We start from the raw sequence: 26,706 nt of genomic DNA, 5'->3' as shown, positions 1-26,706 counted from the left end.
ACAGTGTAAAAATGTATTTTTTACAATCATTGTTTGATAATTACATATTTTTTGTGTACAAATATCACGTGTCTGATTTAGTTTGTTCAACCGAAACTTTGGCAGGTTTGTGATTGTTAATGGTATTATTGAATTTTAATGAAAAAATTTGATATTTTCTTAAGCAAACATTAATCAGGAACATAAATACAAATATGATTTGAAATCGAAAATGTACTACATATTAATGTATAGCAAGCTTCAAAAGTCATATTTTCATGAGTATACAATAAAGATAAAATTTTATAAAATGTTTTCTGTACACCCAACCGGCTGTCGCATGATTGTGATACATGGCGGCATGAAAGTATATCAGAATCTGCATGAAATCTGTCCTCATGCACTTTTTGCGATTTAGGGGTATGACATTTTTGCCCGTTACCGACAATTATCGACATTACCGACGGCTGAATGATTGTATTGCAGAAAAAAAATCTAAACAGAACGAGGATTGAACCATCAACTTTTAGGTTGCAGATCCGACACGCTACCACCGCGCCATGAACGCTTGATGAATTGTGAGGGACAGAACGCGAACATATTGTTCTCTCTGGAGTGTTGCTCGGGGACGCGCCAGCATTATATGTGTTGGTGAGAACTGCAGATCGCTGACATGTTTACACGCGGGCAAAATTGAGCTATGAGCTTGCTGCAAAATCTGTTATAAAATGTAACTATTTCTGCAGCAAATCCACTGTTGCAGATTTTGAGCTATTTATTTCCTTTGGGTGTAGAAAATGCACTTAAAAGTAGCAATAAAACTCGAGTCTTCCAATTCAGAATTCTGAAAACATCGTCACAAACATTTTTTTTTTTTTTTTGAACAAAAATTAAATAGTATTTTAACAAAAAAAATCTACTAGAAACTTGATTTCCAAACTATTTGAACAAAAATCAAGACATATATGTTTTTAAGATGAGATTGAAGATTGAATTCCTTGTTCATTTAATACAAAAAAAAAACTGAAACAATCATTTTATACTAATGAAAAGTATTTCTCCTAAAGCTAGCAACAGTAATTTGCAGTATAATTTCAAGTATAAAACATGTTTTGTATCCATGCAACTAGTTAGTGTTTGATTGAGGAAATATGATATTTATTCATAAAAATCTTGTTATACCTTATCAATCTCAAACCTGTAGAAATTTCGGTTGTATCAGCTAATTCCAAGCTGTATCAGAGCAGACCGGTGTTATTTGTACACAACAATTATGTTATAATCTATTTGTTCTTGTAAAATAATATTTCAATGCGGTTTTATTATTTTATTATTTGAATAAATCCCACATATTTAAAAATTCGGTTAAAACTTAATTTTTAAAATGTTTAGCGGTTTGCAACCTTCTACAAAATTGTTTCTTGTCTTATTTTGCACATTTTGGTCAGTAAAATACACATGAAACACATCATTTGACAAGTTTCCTGGACTGTTATTTAAAAGTTTCCAATAAATGATCAAGGATTTTAAAAGAAAAAACTTAAAATAGAGATATCTCATAAATAGCTGAGAAAATTTCCTATAAGACACTTTTGAAAGTAGTGATGACTATTTTTTCTCCTTAAGGTTGCCCAGAAAACACGCCGTGGCCTATTTTTCTGAATAGTCCTCATCAATACCTACAACTTTGCCGAAGACACCAATCAATAAAAAAAAATCCTTGAAAAGTTACAGATTTTTAAATGCCGTAAACATTCGAAAATCTGTAACTTTTCAAGGATTTTTTTACCATTTTTGTATGAACAGTATGTTTGAAGATTTGGTTGAACAAATGACACAAAATGGCTTCTTTGGTGATAATTGGATAACTTTGGTGATAAATAAAAAAATACTGTAAATATAAATGGTGGAAATCAGCCGAGTTTCGTGGAAAATTGCTCGTATGACTTAATGATCATTCGCACAAAAAAAAGATTTTTCTCAAGGTAAAATATATTTTAACTTCATATTTCACGTTACTCAAAAAACCAAAAAAAAACTTTATATAATGGAAGTTTTAAGAAAGATTTAGATTTTTAATAAGTGTTTTATCATCCTCACTGAGGTAAGTATTTTGCATTATTTTGGACAAGATTATAGGCTAAAATTAATAAAATAGAATGAAAAATTACCAATGTGACATCTTTAAAAAAAATCTGGAAATTATCAATATTATTTTCCCGTTTCCCAAGAATTTCTGAACCCATTAAAATTGAACATCCTAACCACCATAGGGAGCACAACATGAACAACCCATAAAAAGCCTTTATTTTCTCTCTACTTAAAAAAGAAACGCCTAATTTTTTTGTGGAATGTTGGTGAAAAACCATCAGTGACGGTCATTGTCCCACAAAAAAAAGCTTAGAAACTTAAAAAAAAGCGCAGACTTTGCCAGAGTGGCTTTTCGCAAAAATCAATTTTGATCAATGACCGACTATAATTTTCCACGCCGTACATAGGGGCAACACTCGTGTACATACCGACCATTTGCTGGACGGTTGGGTTGTTCGTGTTTCGTGTGCAGTTTCGGTGGTTGTTGAATTTTCGTCAATAATTTTCCACGCCACGGCAGTTTTCTTTTGCAGTGGGCGAACGTGTGTGTGTGAGTGCGCGTGACGGTGATTTTACGTAACGATGCAATTAAATTTATTATATTTCTTTTATATTTATTTAGCCCCAAACAGTGCCGCTGGCCAGCGAGAGCCTGGTGGCTGGCCATTCAGCGATCGACCACCTACCAACAGAAGCTTAAAGTCATCAGGAGAAGAAGACTTACATTTATTACAGATGGTTCATTATTTTATATGTCTTGAGAAAAGTTTGAAAATGGCTCTACAGTCAAAAATTTTTAAAAATAACTACTATTCAAAATCCATCATATCTTAAAATGAATAAAAAGGTTTCTTAGAACCTCACAATTTATAAAATAAAACTTTATCAAAACAATATTTCGACGCTCAAGGCACGTGTTGCTAGAAAACTGCGAAAAAAAAAATTAACCTCGGCACAGTGTGGCTGTGCAGCAGCCACTTTTAAAAAGTTGCAGTCATGGACGAAGAAAATTCAGCTCACTCATAAATAAACTGATTGGCAGCGAGGGCGGCTTCTTTTTGGTGGTGTTGGAAAACAGCATGTGCTGGACGATGGCATTTCTATTGCATTGGGTTTGGTCCGAAAAAAATGGAGATTGCATGCCATCGATTTAAGTCGAGTTAAGCAATTAATTCAAAAATTGCACGATTGGAATTTATTGCAGAGGTGTTGGTGATTATTGAACTGAAAATGAGAACAATAAATGAAATTGTTCAATTAAACGTTGCATGAACAAAAGAAAGTAAAGTAAAAATATGAATTAATAATAAAAACCTAAAAAAGTTATTGAACAATTTGGAACCATCAGGAATAAAAAAAAATACGAAAAATTTAAAATTTGAAAATAAAAAACTTGTTTTTTTATTATTAGAAACCAAGGTTTTTCTCGGTTGTTGGCCCCAAATTTGAAAAAAAATATCACAAAATTTCAAACAAGAAATGCACCACTTTTTAAGGTTTCACCTTCTTTCCCGCAGGTATGCCAGTAAAGGTAGCGGCGTAATGCCGGTAAAAATCAATGGGCAGCAATTGCTGTGTTTGAAACAGCCTTTCTCAACGCCTCCGTAGCCGCTTTTATTTACCTTTTGCATGACGCCGGGCCCTAAGCCGCCACATTTGAACGTGTGAGTTTTCCCCACGTGTGGAGCTGTTGCAACCATTTCTTGCTGAGAGTTGGCAGTTTGGACGCGGTTGGTTTGAAAATTTGAATTATTGTGAGGTATTTATTTTTTGATTGATTGATTTCAAGCAAAACAAAATGTATTCTTATAAACAGGAATAAAACCATTCAATTAAATCTGCCAAAAATAGAAAAGTAGATCTCAAATTCGATTATCTGAAATTCTCGCAAAAATAAAAATCTTTTCGGATAATCACACAAAGTGCTCCAACGTGATTTTTGTTTTAAATTCATAATGGCGGTGATGAAATATTAAGAAAATTTTTATGGTTAAATAACAGACAATCAACCACAAATTTTTTATTAAAATGGGAGGAAGAGCACAAATTTACTGTCTAATTGAGTAAATAGTTTCAAAAAATCTCATGATTCGATTATTCGAAATATTAAAAAAAAATAGATAATCTAAAGTTCGGATAGTAGAGATTTTTGATAATCGATTCTGTACTTAATCAAAATTCCACAATAACTTCTTTTCTGTTGACCAATGAATAAGCAAGAATTAGTTTGAATTCCTTCTGATATTAAGCATATCGTAAATTAATCAAGAGCTAAATAGTAAACATTTAAAAGAAATTTAAAATAAATAATTCCGGATGTGCGACAAAAGGTCGAAAGACATAAGGTCTAAAGGACATAAGATCGAATGTCAAAAGGTCGAAAGACATAAGGTCGAATGGACAAAAGATCGAATGGACAAAACGTCGAAAGGACAAAAGGTCGAATTTGAAAAAATAACCAAATAATTAAATTAATTTAAAAAAAAAAATCTGATTTTTTATGTACACCCAAAACTGGCAGCGCTAGTCCGAGAGAATGATGGTCTCGAGTCGAGAGAATAGTGGTACCATTCACGGACGCAGAGAACACAGCTCGAGATGGGCGATAGAACTATTCTCTCGAGGTTCATTTGCAAAAAAAGTTCATCCGTCAAACAAAAAACCAAAAGTGTCGACAACGGGAATCGAACCAGAGACCTTTGACAAACCAATCCAATGACTTAGCTGCCTCGGCCACCACAGCTTGGTGACCATGGAGAAGTCAGAAGTCGATGTATGACACTTGTTGGAGATTTATTGATTCAACTAACGAATGAACTCATTTGTTATGATGGTGTGAGTTGGTCTAAAATATTTTGAAGGTTTATTTTTATTTAAAAAAAAAACAACCTTTGCTCGTACGTCATAATATTTTTGTGAGTTTTTCCATTCTTTCAAACAGTTCTTTGAAAAAAGGTCGACCTCTAAAATATTTTTTAAGTTTTTGATTTATTTTTAAAAACAACCTATTCTTGATTGCCCAGATTGTTTTTGTGAGTTTTTTCCATTCTTTAAAACATGTGCAGTTCTATGAAAAAAAAGTTCGACTTCAAAAATATTTAGAAGGTTTATTTTTATTTTTAAAACAATCTTTTCTTGTTTGTCAAAATATTTTTGTAAATTTTTCAATTCTTTCAAATATTAGCGATTCTTTTAAAAAATACTATTTCTAAAATATTTTGTAAGTTTTTATTTTATTTATAAAAATCGTTGGAATATTTTAGAGACTTTTACATTCTTTCAAATTTTAATAGTCCTTTTTCAATCTATATTTCATGGTCACAATAGATCCTAAGAAAAATCTGACTTCAAAAACAAAGGTACATGTATTAAAAACATCGTTCGTATTTATTTATATTTTTCAAGATAAACCCCCTCTAATCCCCCCTCCCCCCTCCCTATCAAAAAGTTTCCAACAATCCGGGGGCAAGTTTTTATTCAGAAGACCTCTCAACTTTTAAGAATATAGAAGTGAAATTAAAGAAAAACGTTCAAATCACCTTTCCATAGCTGGGTTTGAATATTTGTGTATTTAGGCTCACATTAAAACTTTTGTAAAATGTTTTTGTTTTAATTCGACCTTTTGTCCTTTCGACGTTTTGTCCATTCGACCTTTTGTCCACTTTCAACCTTTTGTCCATGTGATCATTTGTCCATTCGACCTTTTGGCATTCGACCTTTTGTCCATTCGACCTTATGTCTTTCGAATGTATGACAAAAGGTCGAAAGACATAAGGTCGAATGCCAAAAGGTCGAATGGACAAATGGTAAAAAAAGCCATAAAAATCAAGAAATTTTTTCGGACGATGAAACTACATTCTCTACCAAGAAAAAACAGAATGGAAAATCAATAGATTCAAAACCAGTGCTGAAATGTTTTACTTTTCAACACTGATTTGGGCGCTAAAAAGTTTGACTTTTCGGTACTAGTGTTTAAAAGTAACGGTTTTCATTGTATTTTTTCATTTGAATTGAACGGTGAATTTACTTTACACATAAATGTTAGTAAAAAAGTATTTTTTTGCAAATTGTTATAAAACTAATAGAGCATTATGTAAAAAATAAGCAAAACAAAAATAAACAGTATGTTGACAAGTTTGTCATTTCAGAACAGGCCCGTAGTCAGGGGTGGGCTTCGGGCTGAAGCTCCCCTCGAAATTCTTGGAAGTGAGGGAAGAAGAAACAAAATTTCTTCTTAAAGCCACCCCCCCATCAAAATGAACTTAAAACATGATTATTGAATTAAACATAAAATTTTATTCCTTTATGTTTTTTTTTTTGCATAGGAAAACATATGAAAGTTGCAGCTTCAGATACATTTTTTTTTTCAACACAATTTTGAGTAATAATCTCCTCCTCATGAAATCTAATTATTTCGTTACAACCTGACTAGAATCATATAACCACCGCAAAGAACAATAGAAAATTAAGAATTTAACCTGTTAAAGCACATGAACTAGAATCTCAAAAAAATCGATTCAAACCTTCTGGGATCGAACCCAGGCCGACTGGGTGAGAGGCAATCACGATTACCTCTCCACCACGGGTCCCGGAATCTTATGCATCATAAAACTAAGGCGAATTTCGGCACAATTTGCGATACTATGTTATTGGCAAAAAATGAATATAAAACAAAATCAGATTATTTTTAAAATCAAACAGCTCGAACTTGAATCAATTTGGTGTCCTCGCAAAGTTGAAGGTTTTGATGTGGAAAACACAGAAAAAATATTTTTAGACATTTTTCGCTATTTTATCATTTTTTTTATTTTTTTGTGTTTTAGGCGACAAAAAATGTCTTTTCAGAAAATTGCATTTAAATTATTTTTTATATGAAATCAAATTTGCAATTAAAAAGTACTTAACTAAAAGATTAACAAAGTGCACCGTTTTCAGTTTAAAGTCATTTTTTGTGCCTTTTTTTAAATATGAGCAGTTTTTTTTTTATTTTTTTCAAATAACTCCAATGTTTTTAACAGTTTTTGAAGAAAAAATATTTCCATTCAGCTTCTACATTTTAAAAGATTGTTAAATTGAATTAATAATAAAAATTATTAAAAAAAAAGAATTAATAAGCATTATTAAAATTGTAGAAATAATAAATATACGTTTTTAAAGGGTTTTAGCAATGAGCAAAACAAATTTGCATTTAGAGCTTAATGATGATGATCAAAAAAATCCTTCAAAATATACAGATTTTTTTTATTATCACATACGCACTATTTTTATATGGACAGCTGCCAAATTGGTTTGGAAAATGATATGGACAAACCAGGGGTGTGTTTGATGGGCTTGAGCTAGGTAGATGCGCATTTGGCTGAGGGCGCCTACAGTGCATACATGATTTTTAGGGCGCTGCCAGTCACTAACTGATATGGGAGGCGCTTATAGTAAAAACGTATTTTTAAACTTAATAATAAAACAAAATCCTACAGTACCTAAACATAAACAAAGCGTAGATTAAATTAAAAATTAAAATAATTGTATGCTAAATTTACCTATTTTAACAAAGTAGTACTTATACTTATTACTTTTTGCATTAATTTTATTTTTTGGTACGATTTCTGCTGATAATTTTTTTTCTGTGATTTTGAATCAATGTTATTAGAAATTAAAAAATGTCTTGTCGCAAAAAGAACGATACACGCCTGTGAATCCGTTGCCGAAACCGCAAGGTTTAAGTGGCTAGATTATAAGGTGTTACGTAGATTCCGCATTATCAGAAATAAAAGTTACTTTATGTGTTTGATTTGTTTTTATACAAAAATGTGCGCATCTTCCCGCAAATTTGTTTTAGGAAAACATAATAAAAAGAATTTCAAAAATTCTTTAAAGATTAGTAAGGTAATTCGTTTGGCTAAACACTTGCTAAAAAGTTTTAAAGATTTCGAGAACCTATATGTTTGTAAACATTATTTAGTAAACTTCAAATATAAGATCAAAACAGACAAACAGTGACTTTTGCCCTTAACTTACACAAACTTCACTTTATTTATGAAAATTCATAAAATTGACTCTAAACCTAGTCGTAAACCCTTTCTTTGTCCCGTCTTACTCGATAATGAAAATGCCCATCCCCCAATGTGGACAAATAAAAAAAAATTGTCTGCAGCGTGGAAAAACGCAACCCATTGCAATGAAACAATAGAATCTTCTAGTTAATTAAAATTTTTAATGTCGCACCTATCATAAAAAGATAACTCTATCTACACATAATTAAATTTGATCCATTTTGGAATTGATAATAAAAACTGACTCTCGCGTATTCAATCCAGAATTATATATTAACAGGGTATCCACGATAAGTTTCGGAGAACAAATCCAAGATTAAAGTGAGATGTAACTTTTGGTCGCAGTGGTACAAGGCTCTACAAAAAAAAAAAAAAAAAACTTTTTGAATATTTTTTTTATTGATTTTAAGGTATATTTCTATGAAAAAATCACATGAAATTGATAGAAACACGTACATTCATATTTATCAAATTTGTCATGAACATGCCTTGAATGACTTGAACGGGACCATCCATAAACCACGTGGACACTTTAGGAGGGTATGGTGATTGTCCACGATTCATACAATTTTTTTTTTTTTGTATGAACAATTGTCCACGAGGGGGGGTGGAAGGGTGGGGAAGGTAACAGATTCCCAAAAAAGTGTCCACGTGGTTTATGGATGGTCCCAACTTGATAATAACATATAAAAAAATTCCTTATTCAGTTATCCGAAAAACCCAATTACTTAATAAGGAAAGAAGGCAGAATTCCTAAAATAAAGGAATTTCGTACTTTTTATTTATTTCAAAAAAATCAAAAAATCAAAATCAAATTATTTACTCTACAGCATTGCCTTGGCGTTCTCGATTACGAGATTCCCCAAGTAACCATCCAGCACTAAAAGAAATCATAAATTAGTTGGTAAACGGCATGCACCAGCTAATCAGCTATAAAACAGCTAAGGTGATAGCAAATCAGCTCTAAAACAACTGCTCTAATAAAAGCTGGAATAGAGCTGATTTGAAGCAAACGCTGGCAACACTGTTCTGATTTTTCTTTGAAAAACTGGCACCACTGATAGAATTTTGGGAGCGAGTGCGAGAGTGAGCGAGAAGAAAAACAAAATGATGCACAACTCTCGCTCGCTCGTTCGTAATTTTATCAACACGGCAATAAAAATCAAAACCAGGAAAAGTTGCAGCATTTTCTGCCAATTTCGTAAGTTTTACACAAAATGCACAGTTTTACATAAAACATTAATAAACAAATAACTTTCAGGAAGCAGGAAATCAAGAATTGGAGCTTCAAAGTGGGATCTACGCTGAGGGAATATCATTCATTCTTTGAACATTGGCTGGAAAGGTGTTTTAAAAATTAACAATTTCTAAGCTGATTCATCCGACTTTGGAAGCGGTCATGGCGTGGTCGTGGTGCTCCTGCTGCAGGTTCAAGATAAAGTGTTCTGAACAGCTTGGATAACTGTGCAATACTTGAATACAATTCATGAATAAATGTGTTTGAGCCTGATCAAATTGTTTGATGTTCTTATCTCTCAAAAAAACATAATTACTCATGGCTTCGAGTGACACAAATTTAGACAAAGACTTTGCTATCATGATTACGAGAGTTACTTATGATAAGTAGCAGTAATTGAAACAGTCCAATCACAACGTTTGAACATTCCCCAAACAGGCGTGACGACACGGGCGCAGGAACCATCAGTAAATCACTTCTGGAATCTGGCATCACATCCCCAACAAAGCAAGTTCAATCAAATAAATCGGCTTCTCCGCTCGGTCAGCTGAGTCGGTAACATGGTAAACAAACTAAAAATAGAATTGAGAGAAGAGTGTGAGAGAGCAATATTTTTGCCTCTCTCAACTTTGTTGACATTTTGCAGGGGTGGAACAACAACAGTAGGGGCCAGCTGGAAATCAGAAATATAAAGTCCAAAATGAGCTGCAAATCAGCTGCAAAAGCGCTTTTCATGCAGATGTCAAAACTCTTTAGCATTAGCTCGCAGCTGTAAAAGCGCTTTTAGTGCTGAACAGTGATTTGTTTTAATGCTGTTTGGTTACTTGGGTCCTACTCAAAAGTAGGTGTCCGAAGGCTTGATTGTTGAGGCAATTGCAAACCTCTTTTTACACCTTAGCTTCCATCCGACCCGGGATTCGAACTGACGACCTTTGGATTGTTAGTCCAACTGCCTACCAGCGACTCCACCGAGACAGGACCCAGGGAGACGACTCCTACACCTGGACTGAGCTAACGACCAAACCTTTTTAGGTTAGTCCGGGGCCAACATTTACTTCCCGTCCGACGGAAGGCGTGATCAGACAAATCTCGTCTCGAAAAATTGACTAGCTCTCAATAGAATAATCTGATGCGATTTAGTATTACCTAAAGCGTCCAATTTCCCGGGGTTACAAAATTCCCGGGAAACGGGAAATTTAAAATTTATCCAAAATTGTTCTTATATTGGTTCTGGTTCTGGTTAATATTCTTCAACAAAATTGTATAAAATAGCAACTTAAATGATCAAAATATGTGCGAGGGTCAATTAATGCTTTAACTGCTTGCAAAAACATTTTAAAGAAAATAGGGGAATTATACCCTTTCTCAGCCTATTTATATTATCGGCCTATCAGCACTTTGATCATGAATTACAGCTTTCATAAAGTGGTTTTGAATGTTCCAAAGTAATAAATAGCTCAAAAAAAAGTGAGCAAGCAACTCTTCATTGTTGATTCATCTGAAAATGTTGATTTAATAGCAGAAAACGGCAAAAGTGATGAGAATTGGTCGAACGGCTTAGAGTGATTAAAATGGGTATATTTCCCCTATATTGATATTCTAAATATATAGGCTATTTCTAAATTTATTAGTATTTTTTGTGCAGTGTTATTTTCCAATCACAGTCTTTGGACAGCGAGTAAAATGAATCCATGCTTCAAAACCATAACATTGCTATTGAATATGGCTCTGTGAACAGTTTGTGAGAATATGATAAAGAATAATATTGAGACGACGTGGAAATGAAAATAAAAAATAATGAAGAAAATATGGATTTGTTGGCAAATCTTTTTTCTTGAACAAGTCTTACTTCTTTGAGCTCATGAATAAACAGATAAGCATTGAATTCACCTTTAAAATCAGCTTTTTCACTTGAAATATATTTTTTTATAAAATCGCCTTCTATATAATACGAAGTAGTTTTTTTAATGATTCAGCTTAATAAATGACTTCGTCTTAAAGAATTTTCATAGCAATAAAAGTAGCTTAGTTCATATTAAACCTCTTACGCGCTTGTTAGCTCAAGTTTTTTTTATTAATATTACACTGTTAACACTTTTTAACAAATTTACCAAATTCTTTTTGAATAACCCTCTCTGAGACATCAATTGATTTTTTTTTCAATTTTCATCCAATTTGGCCATGGTAAACAAAATCGTAAAAAAAAAAACATAATTTGATCTTGACAGAACAGGATACCTATGTTTCAAATGATATAACAACAATTTTCGTTTAAAAAACTAACCAGAATTATGATAGTAAATTTTCATTTCATAATATCGTAATTTTTGTTGCTCAACGAATAAACAAGATCCCAGTTGTGAAAGCTTCTGGAACGAATATTTTTTTTAAATATTCATATTTTCATATGAAATTTTCAGACGAACTGAATGTGTATAAGAACAATAAATTAAAATGAATAATATTAAATTGAGTTTTTTTCATAACTATTTTTTTTTTGTAAATTAAAAAAAATGTGCCAAAAAGTTAGGAAAATGTATACTTTCGCTTGAGTTTCGGGAATTCCCGGGAAATTTACAACTCTAGTATTATCTAGAAATTGGACGCTCTAGTATTACCTGAAATTATGAAATTATATTATGCGCAATAATCGTTACTTTTAACAGCATTGCTTTATTGAGACAAGAAATTGATATCAAAATTTTATCTAATTTCTTTAACAAAATAAATATGAGCATTCAAAATGTCTCAGTTACCGCTTCCTATTGTGTAACTAAGCGAAATTCACATATCTCAGCTAGTAACGAACAAATACTGATATTTTATTATGAGAACTTGTTCCGAAAATTGTTCTTAGAGATCTAATTGATAAAGTCTAGATTATACAAAGTGGAATCAAATTAGATAATTTAGAAGAATATGTGCAATTTGCATAGATTATGTATATGTATTAGGATGTAACAAAAATTACATTTTGGCGGGCATTCAGAGGTTTGTTCCGGTGGTCATACTGAGCTCCAATCCCAAATATGAGCTTGATTGGATGTAACAGGAGCTGGCGCTTTGCATTTGAATTTTAAATGGGATTTAACCCGTAAACAAGATTTTATTCAAAAATGTAATTTTTATTAGGCACTTCGGCCGCTAAAGCGTTTATTTTCAACATCACTGGCGTGTAGGCCAGATCCTTGCACATCTTTTGGTATAAATAACATTGACATTTGGAGCACCCTGGAGCTCGGTACAGACTTTTAAAGTTTGGCATTTTTTTCAAAAATCAGTCCCAGCAAAATCAAATGGTGTCTCGGACGCCGCGAGATGCGACGTATATCTTTTTCACAATTCAGTTGCCAAAGAGCCTATTGTTTCTATCAATTTTCAGTGACTTTCATAAGAAACATTTGATAAGATCGTTATAAAATTCTATCACTGCGAACAAAGCCTTATCCAGAAGCGAAGATCTCTCTCATCAAAAAATAAAACAGCAATTAAAAATAATATTAATGGTACTGATTTCAGAAAAATTCTTTTTTTCAAAGCTTCGGGGTAAATGTTCCGAAAAACTCTACCCGTCAAAAGTCATCCTCTGTTAGAGGATAAAAAGAGTAAGTCAGCCTACACAAGTCTTCTGTTGGAAACATGTTAACACAGCGATGCATAAGGTTTGCATGCCTTGTGAGGCTGTTGCTGCGAAATGGTATAACAAAACGCATTACGCAAATGAATGACGAATTAGATTTTGCGCACTTCCAAACAAATAAAAAATAAATCAATGCGCTTGTGCTTTTAAAACGAGCTAAAAAATATTAACCAGTTCGGAGTCTGGATTCACCTAAAGGGAAGACTTACTCCTTCAATCTGAGAAAGTCATTTGAAATCATTGGTCCAAATTTGATACATTTTGGTGAGCGAGTCGGCTTCTCTCGCTTTTGGGGAAACATATAGTTGCGTGCGCACAACAACCAAAAATCATTGAGTCAAATAAAAAAAAACTTATGCATCGCAAGAGTGACAAAGCTAAATTTAAATAAAGCAAACACCAAACCATCGCGCAGCGATCGCGCAACGACTTAGCGACTTTGCGACTAACTGCGACAGCACTACACTGGAACACTGAAATGTTTGGTTGACTTTCCAGGAAGAGTGCATATGACTTGAAAAAAAGAAAAGGGCGCTTTAAAATTGAGCCAAGAAATTGGTGAAACTTGGTGCAAACCCTTTTATGGTCAAAAATATCGTTTAACTTGAATATTTTTCCTTCAAAAATTTAATAAATTTAAGCAAACAGCTAAGTAGATGTCATCTACTCAAATCTACCCATAAGCACACCCCTGTTCAATTTTTTTTCAGCCATAAGGGCGCCTCCAGCCAAATTTTCATATTGAGAATTTCAATACAATTTTTTAAGTCGTAGGGGCGCCTCCAGTCAAATTTTCATATTGAGAATTTCAATACATTTTTTTAAGTCGTAGGGGCGCCTCCAGTCAAATTTTCATATTGAGAATTTCAATACATTTTTTAAGTCGTAGGGGCGCCTCCAGTCAAATTTTTTATATTGAGAATTTCAATACAATTTTTTAAGTCGTAGGGGCGCCTCCAGTCAAATTTTCATATTGAGAATTTCAATACAATTTTTTAAGTCGTAGGGGCGCCTCCAGTCAAATTTTTATATTGAGAATTTTAATACAATTTTTTAAATCCTCGGGGCGCCTTCAGACAAACCTCATTTAAAACATATCGCTCCTCGACTTGGCGACTTTGCGACTAACTGCGACAGCACTACACTGGAACACTGAAATGTTTGGTTGACTTTCCAGGAAGAGTGCATATGACTTGAAAAAAAGAAAAGGGCGCTTTAAAATTGAGCCAAGAAATTGGTGAAACTTGGTGCAAACCCTTTTATGGTCAAAAATATCGTTTAACTTGAATATTTTTCCTTCAAAAATTTAATAAATTTAAGCAAACAGCTAAGTAGATGTCATCTACTCAAATCTACCCATAAGCACACCCCTGTTCAATTTTTTTTCAGCCATAAGGGCGCCTCCAGCCAAATTTTCATATTGAGAATTTCAATACAATTTTTTAAGTCGTAGGGGCGCCTCCAGTCAAATTTTCATATTGAGAATTTCAATACATTTTTTTAAGTCGTAGGGGCGCCTCCAGTCAAATTTTCATATTGAGAATTTCAATACATTTTTTTAAGTCGTAGGGGCGCCTCCAGTCAAATTTTCATATTGAGAATTTCAATACATTTTTTAAGTCGTAGGGGCGCCTCCAGTCAAATTTTTTATATTGAGAATTTCAATACAATTTTTTAAGTCGTAGGGGCGCCTCCAGTCAAATTTTCATATTGAGAATTTCAATACAATTTTTTAAGTCGTAGGGGCGCCTCCAGTCAAATTTTTATATTGAGAATTTTAATACAATTTTTTAAATCCTCGGGGCGCCTTCAGACAAACCTCATTTAAAACATATCGCTCCTCGACTTGGCGACTTTGCGACTAACTGCGACAGCACTACACTGGAACACTGAAATGTTTGGTTGACTTTCCAGGAAGAGTGCATATGACTTGAAAAAAAGAAAAGGGCGCTTTAAAATTGAGCCAAGAAATTGGTGAAACTTGGTGCAAACCCTTTTATGGTCAAAAATATCGTTTAACTTGAATATTTTTCCTTCAAAAATTTAATAAATTTAAGCAAACAGCTAAGTAGATGTCATCTACTCAAATCTACCCATAAGCACACCCCTGTTCAATTTTTTTTCAGCCATAAGGGCGCCTCCAGCCAAATTTTCATATTGAGAATTTCAATACAATTTTTTAAGTCGTAGGGGCGCCTCCAGTCAAATTTTCATATTGAGAATTTCAATACATTTTTTTAAGTCGTAGGGGCGCCTCCAGTCAAATTTTCATATTGAGAATTTCAATACATTTTTTAAGTCGTAGGGGCGCCTCCAGTCAAATTTTTTATATTGAGAATTTCAATACAATTTTTTAAGTCGTAGGGGCGCCTCCAGTCAAATTTTCATATTGAGAATTTCAATACAATTTTTTAAGTCGTAGGGGCGCCTCCAGTCAAATTTTTATATTGAGAATTTTAATACAATTTTTTAAATCCTCGGGGCGCCTTCAGACAAACCTCATTTAAAACATATCGCTCCTCGACTTGGCGACTTTGCGACTAACTGCGACAGCACTACACTGGAACACTGAAATGTTTGGTTGACTTTCCAGGAAGAGTGCATATGACTTGAAAAAAAGAAAAGGGCGCTTTAAAATTGAGCCAAGAAATTGGTGAAACTTGGTGCAAACCCTTTTATGGTCAAAAATATCGTTTAACTTGAATATTTTTCCTTCAAAAATTTAATAAATTTAAGCAACCAGCTAAGTAGATGTCATCTACTCAAATCTACCCATAAGCACACCCCTGGGACAAACTGATGATACAAGCCAGATAAAAAAAACACATAAAGTTAAATTTAAAAAAGGTAAAATATGTAGAGATTTACATATTTTTATAATTAAAATTGCAATGATTACTCAAACATAAAATATTTGCTTTCCAAAATTACACATTTATTTTCATGTTATCTCTAAAAATACAACATTTATCATTTTCACGGAAAAGCATTTAAAAAATAATTTTAACTTGTTTTTTTCTTGACCGTTCAAGTAGATTGTTATCTGATAGCCATTCAAATATTTTATCTCGTTTTTACATCCTGTTATTAATTATGAGGAGAAATGATAAACTATGATAGAAGACTTAAAAAAAAACAGGAAATTAATTAAAATAGTCAGGTATGGATTAAATCCGTACAGATTATGGCTTTTGTAATAATCAACTGATTAATTTATAACAGGTGTAGAAGTCGTCTCCATGAAAAATTACAAACCTGAATTCCAGAAAATAAATATAAGTTCAAAATTGAATTGCTCTTAGGCAGTGGATGACCAAGTAGGTATTTTAAATTTGCCTAAAATAAACGAACAACAACAATTTCTCTAATTTAGATAATAAACAGCTTAAAGCAACTTCATTTAGAATTTTGAATATATTTTTGACACAAAAAAAAACAAAAATACTATGGTTATGTATCACACTTCGATTGATTCGAATTTGATAAAACTTTTGAAGCAACTTTTCACACTTTTCATCCTTAAAAAACACACCGTGCTAGCACGTGCACCATTTCTTTCTGCTCCCCCCGACGTCTCTCAGGTGTGCAGGGAACCATTACGATCAGCTGATTTTCGCATCCACCTGTGTGCATGGCAGTGAAATGCAGCCAAAACCAGAAGAGCATTACTAATGAAAACAAAAGAATTTATAATCAAGAAAAGTTGAATTGAAAAAAATGCACCAATCACGTCTAGCTGAATAGAACGATAAAACTTTATTCGAGTGAAAACTTTTCTTTGCAACAATGTTTGGCTCAAGTTTGCAAACTCTAAACTTCCAACGATGTCCACCGCTTGGGGTGAAATTGAACACTACTGCTGCTGGTTTGCGCTGCTGCCGAGGCCGATTGCCTGTAAGAATCGTCGTCAGCGGTGTGGTGTTTACCCTTAATCGAATCGAGAACAATCCACAACCAAATTGTAGCTTCTCGCCAGGGGGGTTACCCAAGGTTCAAGCTACAGGTGTGAAAAGTGTTATTCGAAGCCTCATCCTCGGCTCGTGGAAAAGAGGGCGGGTGGGTGGAGGAGATGCTTTGGGTGGGGCTCGTCGGGCGGCCAGCGAAGCCCACGAAAACTGCGACTGCGACGACGACGATCGTGGGCTATGTGGCTCGGCCTATGTGGGGCTGAAGAAGTGATCGCGAGCGGGGAATGGAGCAAGAGGGGGTCTGCAGAAAACCTGGCCTGGTATAAAAGCTGAAACCATCGGTAGACTCACCATCAGTTACCTATTTGCTTGTTTCACAGTTACATTTCACTCGGATTAAATATGAAATTGTTGGTAAGGAAGAATTTGAGGTGGAAAAGTGTGGTTTTTGGGGGGTGTTCTAACGTGATGAAGTTCTGGAATAAAAAAATGGACGTTGAAAAAGTGATTTTAAAAAAAAATCATAAAAAGTGCAGATTCAAAGGACGATTACCAGTGAAAATACAACATTTTCAAAAGGAGTTGATTGCAAGTGAAAAACGCAGCACCCGATTGATCAATTAGATCCTGCTTTGGAAACCAGCTATTCGTCTCGAGTTTGTTTTCCCCATTTTCCCGCCAAGTTTGTTGTGAAATGTGCGGAATGGCACTTTGAGACCTGAAATGTGTTTCGAGAAAATGAAAGAGAGCGAGAGGAGGCTGCAATTTCGTGGTCATTCACGCCGTGAATGGATCGATCGTGGCGCGGGAAAACCAGTTGCGTGAAAAAGTTCGAGAAGAAAGAGAGCAGCGCCAGCGCCATTGATGGATTGTTGAATGGAGCTCTTTTTTGCGTTTGATTTTTTTGTTTGTGTGGCTGAATTTGTGCTTAGATCAGCAAACATGCAACGAAAGTGAGCTTTGAGCATAGTTTCGGCTTTGGTTCGGAATTTGGCGATCGAAAAAGTGAAACACTGCAGTACGAAGGTGCTCAGTGAAACTAGAAATGATTTGGTTAAAGTGAATTGTTGAAATTTAATCAGCAGTAATACGATTGATAAAAAGCCTTTATGAAGTGTATAGTACATTGTCCTTGTTTTGTGAAAGTGACAGTAAAAATAACTTTTGTTTAGATACGTGACATTATTTCCATACAAATTACTATAATTCATTTCATTGAACTGCAGGATTTTATGGATCTCTAAACTCTTGTAATGAAGACTCTAGATTCCAATGTAACAACCAATTTTTATTTCAAATATACATTAATATGAAATGAATGTGATCCTTTCTTAGCCTAATGCAAAAATAATTATTATTTTGAACCTCATAAATTTCTAATTTTGAATTTCCTGACAAATTGATCTCAAATTTTTAAGTATGATTGTTCTTCAAGCCTTGACATTCCTTCCCTAGAGTCTTGATAAAATAATAAAAAATCGAATATTAGAGATGGGCCAATTCTGTCATTGTCAATCGGGCGTCGAATTTTCTAAATGAATATGTCTCGAGAAATAATCCGATTACGTAGCTTGACCTTTAGTCCGAGCCAAAAGCAAAATCTTTACCTTTCTTTAGTAAGAAAGGCGACAAAAATCAATTTCTTGCAAATATAGGAGAATTAAAAAATATAAATGTAACTTGTTCGCGTGATTTGCCCTAAATAAAAAAAAAACTATTTTGTGGATCAACTCTTAAAGCATTTTGATCAAAATTCCATATTCATAAAGTCAAAAAGGTGATTCGAAATCTTGTTTAAACAAATGGAATATTATTCAATGCAGATAATCTCTAAACAACTCATTATTGATAAAAAATAACATAAATCAAAATCGTAATGATTAGAACTGTGATTTTTAGAGATACATTTCTTTACCGTGAATAATTACATCAATCAATTTGATCAATTTAATACGTAAAGAATTAAAAACATATTTTCCGAAAAATAAATCTTACGATAATTCTTTTAGATTGAAATATCTGAATACGCTAAGTGAAACTTTTAACATGAGTTTCATCAAAAATCTAATCACCATCGTTGATGATACTGTTGATCATAAAATAAAAAGTTAGAAAATTAGTAGTTTTCTAGAATTATTATTAATCATTTTCAAATCATATTGTTTTCCAACGCTTATATTTTGAAATAGACAAGAATCATTCGAAATTGAATTAATTCATTAAAAAAATATTCAATTAAGCTAAATTGATTTCTGACAACCCAAAATGAATGTTTCATAACAAACATCATCAACCAAATTAAAGTTCCATAATTAACAAGACTTGGAATTTAGATCAACTATTATTTCAAGAATGATGTTGCAAGAATTATTGAAAAACATTTCAGTACAAGTTACTAACTCACTTATTTGTCCAGTGAATTTTAAATCCCAAGATCAGTAACAAAGTAATGAAGAAGTAGAATTTATTAATTTAAAGAAAAAAATACTGTCAAAAATATCCAGCATCTTTTTGATAACATAATTAAGTTAAAAATTAAAAAAAATATTAAATTGTCTTTCACAAATTTCTTCTTGTCTTAATAGCTATCGTAGCAATTAAAAGTTTCTCCACCATAAGATTGACGTCATGATAACAGATAACGCAACCAATTAAGAAGTGATCGCAATCTTTCCGCATTGTGATTATATAATCCACCAACTCCATAACATGCACCAAACTATCCAAATAACAATTCGATGAGTGCCAAATTATTCCATTAATGCACACTTTCTTCTCTTGTCTCACTTTCCTCCATCATCAGGGAGTTGTCTGTCTTTTTGCCTTGGTGCTTCTTGCATCCGCCGAAGATGAAAAGAAACCAGTGGCCGAAGCTAAGGTAGATGACACCAGTGCCGCCGAGAGTGCGACCCAGGAGGACAAAAAGCAGGACAAGCGCGGCCTGCACGACTGGACCGGCAGCTATGGCGGTGGCTTCGAGGAAAAGCACGACGTTCCCCACTTTGAAACGCACGAGGAGAAGACACTGACGGTGGTCAAGAAGGTCCCGGTGCCATACCCGGTTGAGAAGCACATCCCCTACCCGGTGGAGAAGCACGTCCCGGTTCCGGTCAAGGTTGGCGTACCAAAGCCATACCCGGTCTACAAGACTGTGCACTACCCAGTGAAGGAGATCGTCAAGGTGCCGTACCATGTCCCAGCTCCTTACCCAGTTGAGAAGAAGGTCCCGTACCCAGTCCATGTGCCAGTCGATAACCCAGTCCCGGTCAAGGTTTACGTGCCAGCCCCGTACCCAGTGGAGAAGAAGGTCCCGGTGCCCGTCAAGGTCCATGTCCCAGCTCCTTACCCAGTTGAGAAGATCGTGAAGGTCCCGGTCAAGGTCCCAGTTCATGTTGACAAGCCATACCCGGTTGAGAAGATCGTCCACTACCCAGTCCATGTCCCGGTTGACCGCCCAGTCCCCGTCCACGTTGACAAGCCCGTCCCAGTGCCAGTGGAGAAGCACGTCCCATACCCAGTCTACAAGAACGTCCCATACCCCGTCCATGTCCCATATGACCGTCCCGTCCCCGTCCATGTCGACAAACCCGTCCCAGTTGAGGTCAAGGTCCATGTCCCAGCCCCGTACCCGGTCGAGAAGGTCATCCCCTACCCAGTGGAGAAGAAGGTCCCATACCCCGTGAAGGTCCCAGTCGCGCGCCCCGTCCCGGTTGAGATCGAGAAGCACATCCCGGTCGAGGTCGAGAAGCACGTCCCAGTCCCCGTTAAGGTGTCCATCCCGGTTGTGCACCACGACGAACACCACCACGTCGAGGAACATCACGATTTCCATGAGCATCACTAAGTCAAGAAGAGCCCCCATCATTTCATTATTTATATCGCAGAACATGTGATTTTAGTTTCTAAACGACTAACACCTCAACTACTAACAAAATGCGAGAAACCCTACCAAGCTAAGCTGAGAACCGGTAAAATAACTGATCAAACAAAATAACTGTATCCTAGCCCAAGCAAGCGATCCGCGCGCGCCGCCAAACCAACGAACGATCCGACGAACCGAGTGCCGACCGCCTAACCGGGTCCACGAAGTGAGCTCTCGGCGATCGACCCGCGACATTCCAGCAGCCTGCCAACTGCGGAGAGATTGGGGAATGTCCGCACCAGGTCCACCACCAACGATCTGCCTTTGTGGTCCCGCGGCACTCCGGTTCGGATCTTTCGCCCCCAACATCCACCGTCGCGCCGGATTCGCCCAGAGAGCCAAATAGCTATGGAAATTTTAGTTTTTCGAACCGAGCCGCCACCCTGCAAACATCGCCAAAGAGTCCGCCGGGAAGCGCTGGTCGGGTGTTGATCCCTTCGTTGATCAGCAGAGTGCCTTCCCCGGGTGGGGGGATGTCTGCCTCCGTGGTTCACCCCTTGCGCGGGGGCAACCCCCCAAACGGCGGCCATCCCGATCAGCAGCCCCTCCAGTGAGGACTCGAGGCTCGGTTCCGAACAAGAAAATTTCGCACCCTGTTTTCCTCTTTCAACACCAAAATCACTAGAACAAAAATCCTGTCCTCACGCTGAACGCTCAGTTACCAAGGCACACTGTTGTGAAATGCTACCTTTAAACCTTATTTTTGTTGTATAGATTTTTAGTACGTGAAACAAGCAGACAGAAGAGCTACCCGACAAAGATCTTTTTTGTTTTGTTAATTTTTTTTGTTAAACAAATGCTGTGTACATAGTAGCAGTCCATCCAATTATCGCAAAGAGAAAAAGAAGCCCTATTTTTTGCTGCCCAAACGTTGTTTTTTTGTTTTATGTCGAGAAAAAATTGTACTAGCGAGGAATGTTGCCTAAATTTGCCTAGTTTTACTACTGTAAGCTGCCCCTCCCACGAGTATACTTTATTGCGAGTAATGTTCTGTTTATATTTTTTTACAAAACAAGCGAAGAAAAAAACGAGCCAAAAAAAATGGAAATAAAAATTGTGATAAAAAACGAAACGAAAAAAAGCACTTTCTTTTCATTTTTGTTTTAAAAACATCCGAAAATTACACAAAACTCAAAATCGAAACGCAATCGATTGCGTGACGGGAAAACCCGCCAACCAAAAAGTGTTATGCAAAAATAGACATGCAGCTTTCTACATTTCAAAATTAGCGCCAAACTTTCGTAACAGAGTGTGCACGATGACGCCTCCGAGCAGAACTAATTGGAGACGAAACGCGATCAACCCCCTTTCGGTTGGTGGCGCCTCAGGTCAAATCTTCAACTTCGAAACTTCGAGAGAAGCGACACGTTGTGTCATACGAGGCTTTAATTGTGGCGTGAAACGTGGTTTTTCGTAACTTTCAGTTGTAATTAATGAGCTTGCAATAATTCATTACGCGCACGAGGGAAATTCGAGCTTTTATTAGGTGGCGCATCGGGCCATGTTCTTCACGCACCCAGCTGAATGTTGCGAACTGTTGAACTACCTTCAACTTGGTTACGAGGTGAGTGGTGTAGGTTGGTTGATTGCTCAAAGGGGTTTTCTTGTTCAGCAAGTCCCCACGCCCCCCACTTCATGTGAGTTGGGTTAATGTGAACATTAAACATAAGTCAGATAAACAATGTGTTTTTTTTTTCGCCGGTGAAGTCATGTAAAAAGTTAAATTGAGAAGGTTGTAACATATCGCGATGTACTGATAACCTGGTATTCGATTGATGGATGTGATTCGCACTTGAAGATGCAATGTAAATTGACTATAATTGGATTCTCCATATAAGTATTTATGAAATTTTGGGTCTATTTATACAAAAGTATTATTAAAATATAAACTCTCTAATGCCCAAGTCTTTGTTGGAAAATTTTATTTTTCCCGTGGAGGTAATTTTCAGCCTTTTTATTTTTCAAAGAAATACGGGTAATTCTCCGCCAACTCACACAGCAGTTGCCCCGACCCCTCTTCGATTTGCGTGAAACTTTGTCCTATGGGGTAACTTTTGTCCCTGATCATGAATCCGAGGTCCGTTTTACGATATCTCGTGACGGAGGGGCGGTACGACCCCTTCCATTTTTGAACATGCGAAAAAAGAGGTGTTTTTCAATAATTTGCAGCCTGAAACGGTGATGAGATAGAAATTTGGTGTCAAAGGGACTTTTATGTAAAATTAGACGCCCGATTTGATGGCGTACTCAGAATTCCGAAAAAACGTATTTTTCATCTAAAAAAACACTAAAAAAGTTTTAAAAATTCTCCCATTTTCCGTTACTCGACTGTAAAAAATTTTGGAACATGTTATTTTATGGGAAATTTAATGTACTTTTTGAATTTTTGGTTTTGTAGAGCAGACAATTACAAAAAATTTGATGTATAGACATAATGGGTTTGCTTATAAACATCACGAGTTATCGCGATTTTACGAAAAAAAGTTTTGAAAAAGTTGGTCGTCATCGATCATGGCCGTTGTCTGCTCTACAACTTTGTAGAACATTGTTACACTCTAAAAAATAACCCTACAAAGTTAGAAAAAACACAAAATTTTAAAATGAAAAATTTTGTTCTAAATGAAAAAATGACCCTTCTGGGTCAATGTAGATTCGAAAAGTACATTAAATTTCCCATAAAATGACATGTTCCAAAATTTTTTACAGTCGAGTAACGGAAAATGGGAGAATTTTTAAAACTCTTTTAGTGTTTTTTCGATGAAAAATACGTTTTTTTCGGAATTCTGAGTACGCCATCAAATCGGGCGTCTAATTTTACATAAAAGTCCCTTTGACACCAAATTTCTATCTCATCACCGTTTCAGGCTGCAAATTATTGAAAAACTCCTCTTTTTTCGCATGTTTAAAAATGGAAGGGGTCGTACCGCCCCTCCGTCACGAGATATCAAAAAACGGACCTCAGATTCGTGATCAGGGACAAAAGTTGCCCCTTAGGACAAAGTTTCACGCAAATCGAAGAGGGGTCGGGGCAACTTTTCCCGATTTCGTGTGAGTTGGTAGAGAATTACCCATACTTAACTTATCTTGTTTGATGTTTTCTTGTTCCATATTAAGGCCGTTGCAAACATTTTTCAAAGTTTATGTCGCCCCCCCCTTCCAAATTTGTCCGAAAAATCGGGGCCAAAAAATTATTTTTTTAAGAATCTTCAAAATATTAATGAAAATAGAAGTCAAATCAACTTAAAAAAACTAAAACGCATTTTTCTGCACATATAATCATATTTAGCATGTTAGGGCTGGATTAAACGTATTTTGATTTTTTTTTTATGAAATTCCAATGTACAGCACCGGGGGGCACGGCCCCTTCCATTTCTTACATTGCGAAAAAAAATGTGTTTTTCAATAATGTGCACCCTGCAACGGCGATGAGATGGAAATTTGGTGTCAAAGCGACTTTAATGTAGAATTGAGTAATTCTCGCTGAAAGTGGACCACTATTTACACAAGGTGCTCAAAAATCAAAAGCAATGTACTTTTTCAATAGCCCCCACCAATTTATGAAAGAAACCATGTTTGGTTGGTTGAATTTGTCCTCACCTCGGCGCCACGAAGCTAAAACATTTTTTTTAATTGGTAATTTTTTGACTTAGGCGCGTCTACAAAATTGCTAATAACTTTGCAAAACTTCAACGAACCCTTGATGTTTAGGGGTGTTTTGGAAAGGAAATGAGCAGAGCTTTCGAATGCACTTGTCAGAAAAATACCGTTCCATACATTTTTTAGGCATAAAACAACAATATATTTTTAAAAGTCATTTTTGAAGGCCGGCGCCCCGCTTTATCGAAAAACTGACAAATCCATTCGAAAGCTGAGACGATTTCACATAAAGGACCAATAAATCTTAGGTGTATGTTCCTCCTATCTTTTTTAATCTTATTTTGATTCTGAGAGCGCAGCGCTCCGTTCGTATTTCGGGCGCCCAAAATGTTGCATTAGCTTGCCCCAATTTAAGGTTTTGTCAAACAATGTAGGTGCTCACTTTTTAAATGATAGTTTATTATCCAAGGATCAAGATGCACTATTGATAATTGACCAATATTTAAGGTTTTGGGTTCTGCTAGGCAAATAAATGTCGAAAAGTTGTTTTTGTTTACTTTTTTTTGTTGTTAAATGCTTATTTACAATTTGGTGGACATTTTTGCAGTATAAATAATGAATGTAGCATGTAGGAAATTTCACTACGAACATTTTTCTAGAGGAGAAAACGTAATTTCGATACTCCAACGCAAAGATATTTGAGTTTTAGTGAGAAAAAAAGTGACAATTTTACAAATTTCCCAGAATTAACAAGCACGGCCTATTATTTACATGCGGCATATGTTTTGGAAGCCAAAGTATGGTTTCTTTTAGTTATTTAGATCGCTGAATTTGGATTTGCAATCAAATTTCAGATAAACAGTGAACAGTGATATTTGAGCCACGCCTAAATGTCATTTGCATGTGGTGAAAATGGTTGGTAGCGATTTTTATATTCCTTGCAAAGTTATGGAAATCATCATTAATTAATGACTGACGTATACAATCGTTACACAAAATCATAAAAAAAATTCCTTAAAAATCTAAAGTTTTCATTTATTTTTAAGTTTACATTGAAACCAGCCAAATCACAAAACGAGGTTTTCTTACATTCTCAAAACAATCAGGACTTGAAAAAAACATCCTTCATCAAAAATACGTGAGTAAAATATCAATTAAAGGTGAGCAAAAGATGAAATATGACCGAATTCACTAGCGATTAAAATTACAGCATATTACCGCAAATAAGTTTTGGGTGTGGCTCGAAATTTCACTGTTTATCTGAAATTTTATTGCAGATCCGAACTGCGCTACCTAAATAAAAGTAAGAAGCCATACTTTGGCTTCCAAAATATATGCCGCATGTAAATAATAGGCCGTGCTAGTTAATTCTGGGAAATTTGTAAAATTGTCACTTTTTTTTCTCACTAAAACTCAAATATCTTTGCGTTGGAGTATCGAAATTACGTTTTCTCCTCTAGAAAAATGTTCGTAGTGAAATTTCCTACATGCTACATTCATTAGTTTTACTGTAAAAATGTCCACCAAATTGTAAATAAGCATTTAACAACAAAAAAAAGTAAACAAAAACAACTTTTCGACATTTATTTGCCTAGCAGAACCCAAAACCTTAAATATTGGTCAATTATCGATAGTGCATCTTGATCCTTGGATAATAAACTATCATTTAAAAAGTGAGCACCTATATTGTTTGACAAAACCTTAAATTGGGGCAAGCTAATGCAACATTTTGGGCGCCCGAAATACGAACGGAGCGCTGCGCTCTCAGAATCAAAATAAGATTAAAAAAGATAGGAGGAACATACACCTAAGATTTATTGGTCCTTTATGTGAAATCGTTTCAGCTTTCGAATGGATTTGTCAGTTTTTCGATAAAGCGGGGCGCCGGCCTTCAAAAATGACTTTTAAAAATACATTGTTGTTTAATAACTAAAAAATGTATGGAACGGTATTTTTCTGACAAGTGCATTCGAAAGCTCTGCTCATTTCCTTTCCAAAACACCCCTAAACATCAAGGGTTCGTTGAAGTTTTGCAAAGTTATTAGCAATTTTGTAGACGCGCCTAAGTCAAAAAATTACCAATTAAAAAAAATGTTTTAGCTTCGTGGCGCCGAGGTGAGGACAAATTCAACCAACCAAACATGGTTTCTTTCATAAATTGGTGGGGGCTATTGAAAAAGTACATTGCTTTTGATTTTTGAGCACCTTGTGTAAATAGTGGTCCACTTTCAGCGAGAATTACTCAATTGGACTCCCGATTTGACGACCTACTTAGAATTCCA

General features: G+C 35.3%; 2 protein-coding genes across 3 annotated transcripts in view; one reads left to right on the top strand and one right to left on the bottom strand.

Moving 5' to 3' along the window:
* The window catches only part of LOC120426646 (angiotensin-converting enzyme), a 244,131-nt gene that overhangs the window by 202,205 nt on the left and 15,220 nt on the right, over positions 1-26,706 (bottom strand). The window lies entirely within an intron of this gene.
* Positions 17,275-21,902, top strand: LOC120415520 (uncharacterized). The gene is made up of 2 exons (XM_039577077.2): positions 17,275-17,319; positions 19,709-21,902. The coding sequence occupies exons 1-2, from the start codon at positions 17,308-17,310 to the stop codon at positions 20,747-20,749; spliced, it is 1,053 nt and encodes a 350-aa protein (XP_039433011.1). The 5' UTR covers positions 17,275-17,307; the 3' UTR covers positions 20,750-21,902.

The sequence above is a fragment of the Culex pipiens genome, chromosome 2 (assembly GCF_016801865.2).
Source record: "Culex pipiens pallens isolate TS chromosome 2, TS_CPP_V2, whole genome shotgun sequence".
Classification (NCBI taxonomy): Eukaryota; Metazoa; Arthropoda; class Insecta; order Diptera; family Culicidae; genus Culex; species Culex pipiens.
Note: the sequence above shows the minus strand (reverse complement) of the source record. Positions and strands in the feature narration are given on the sequence as shown.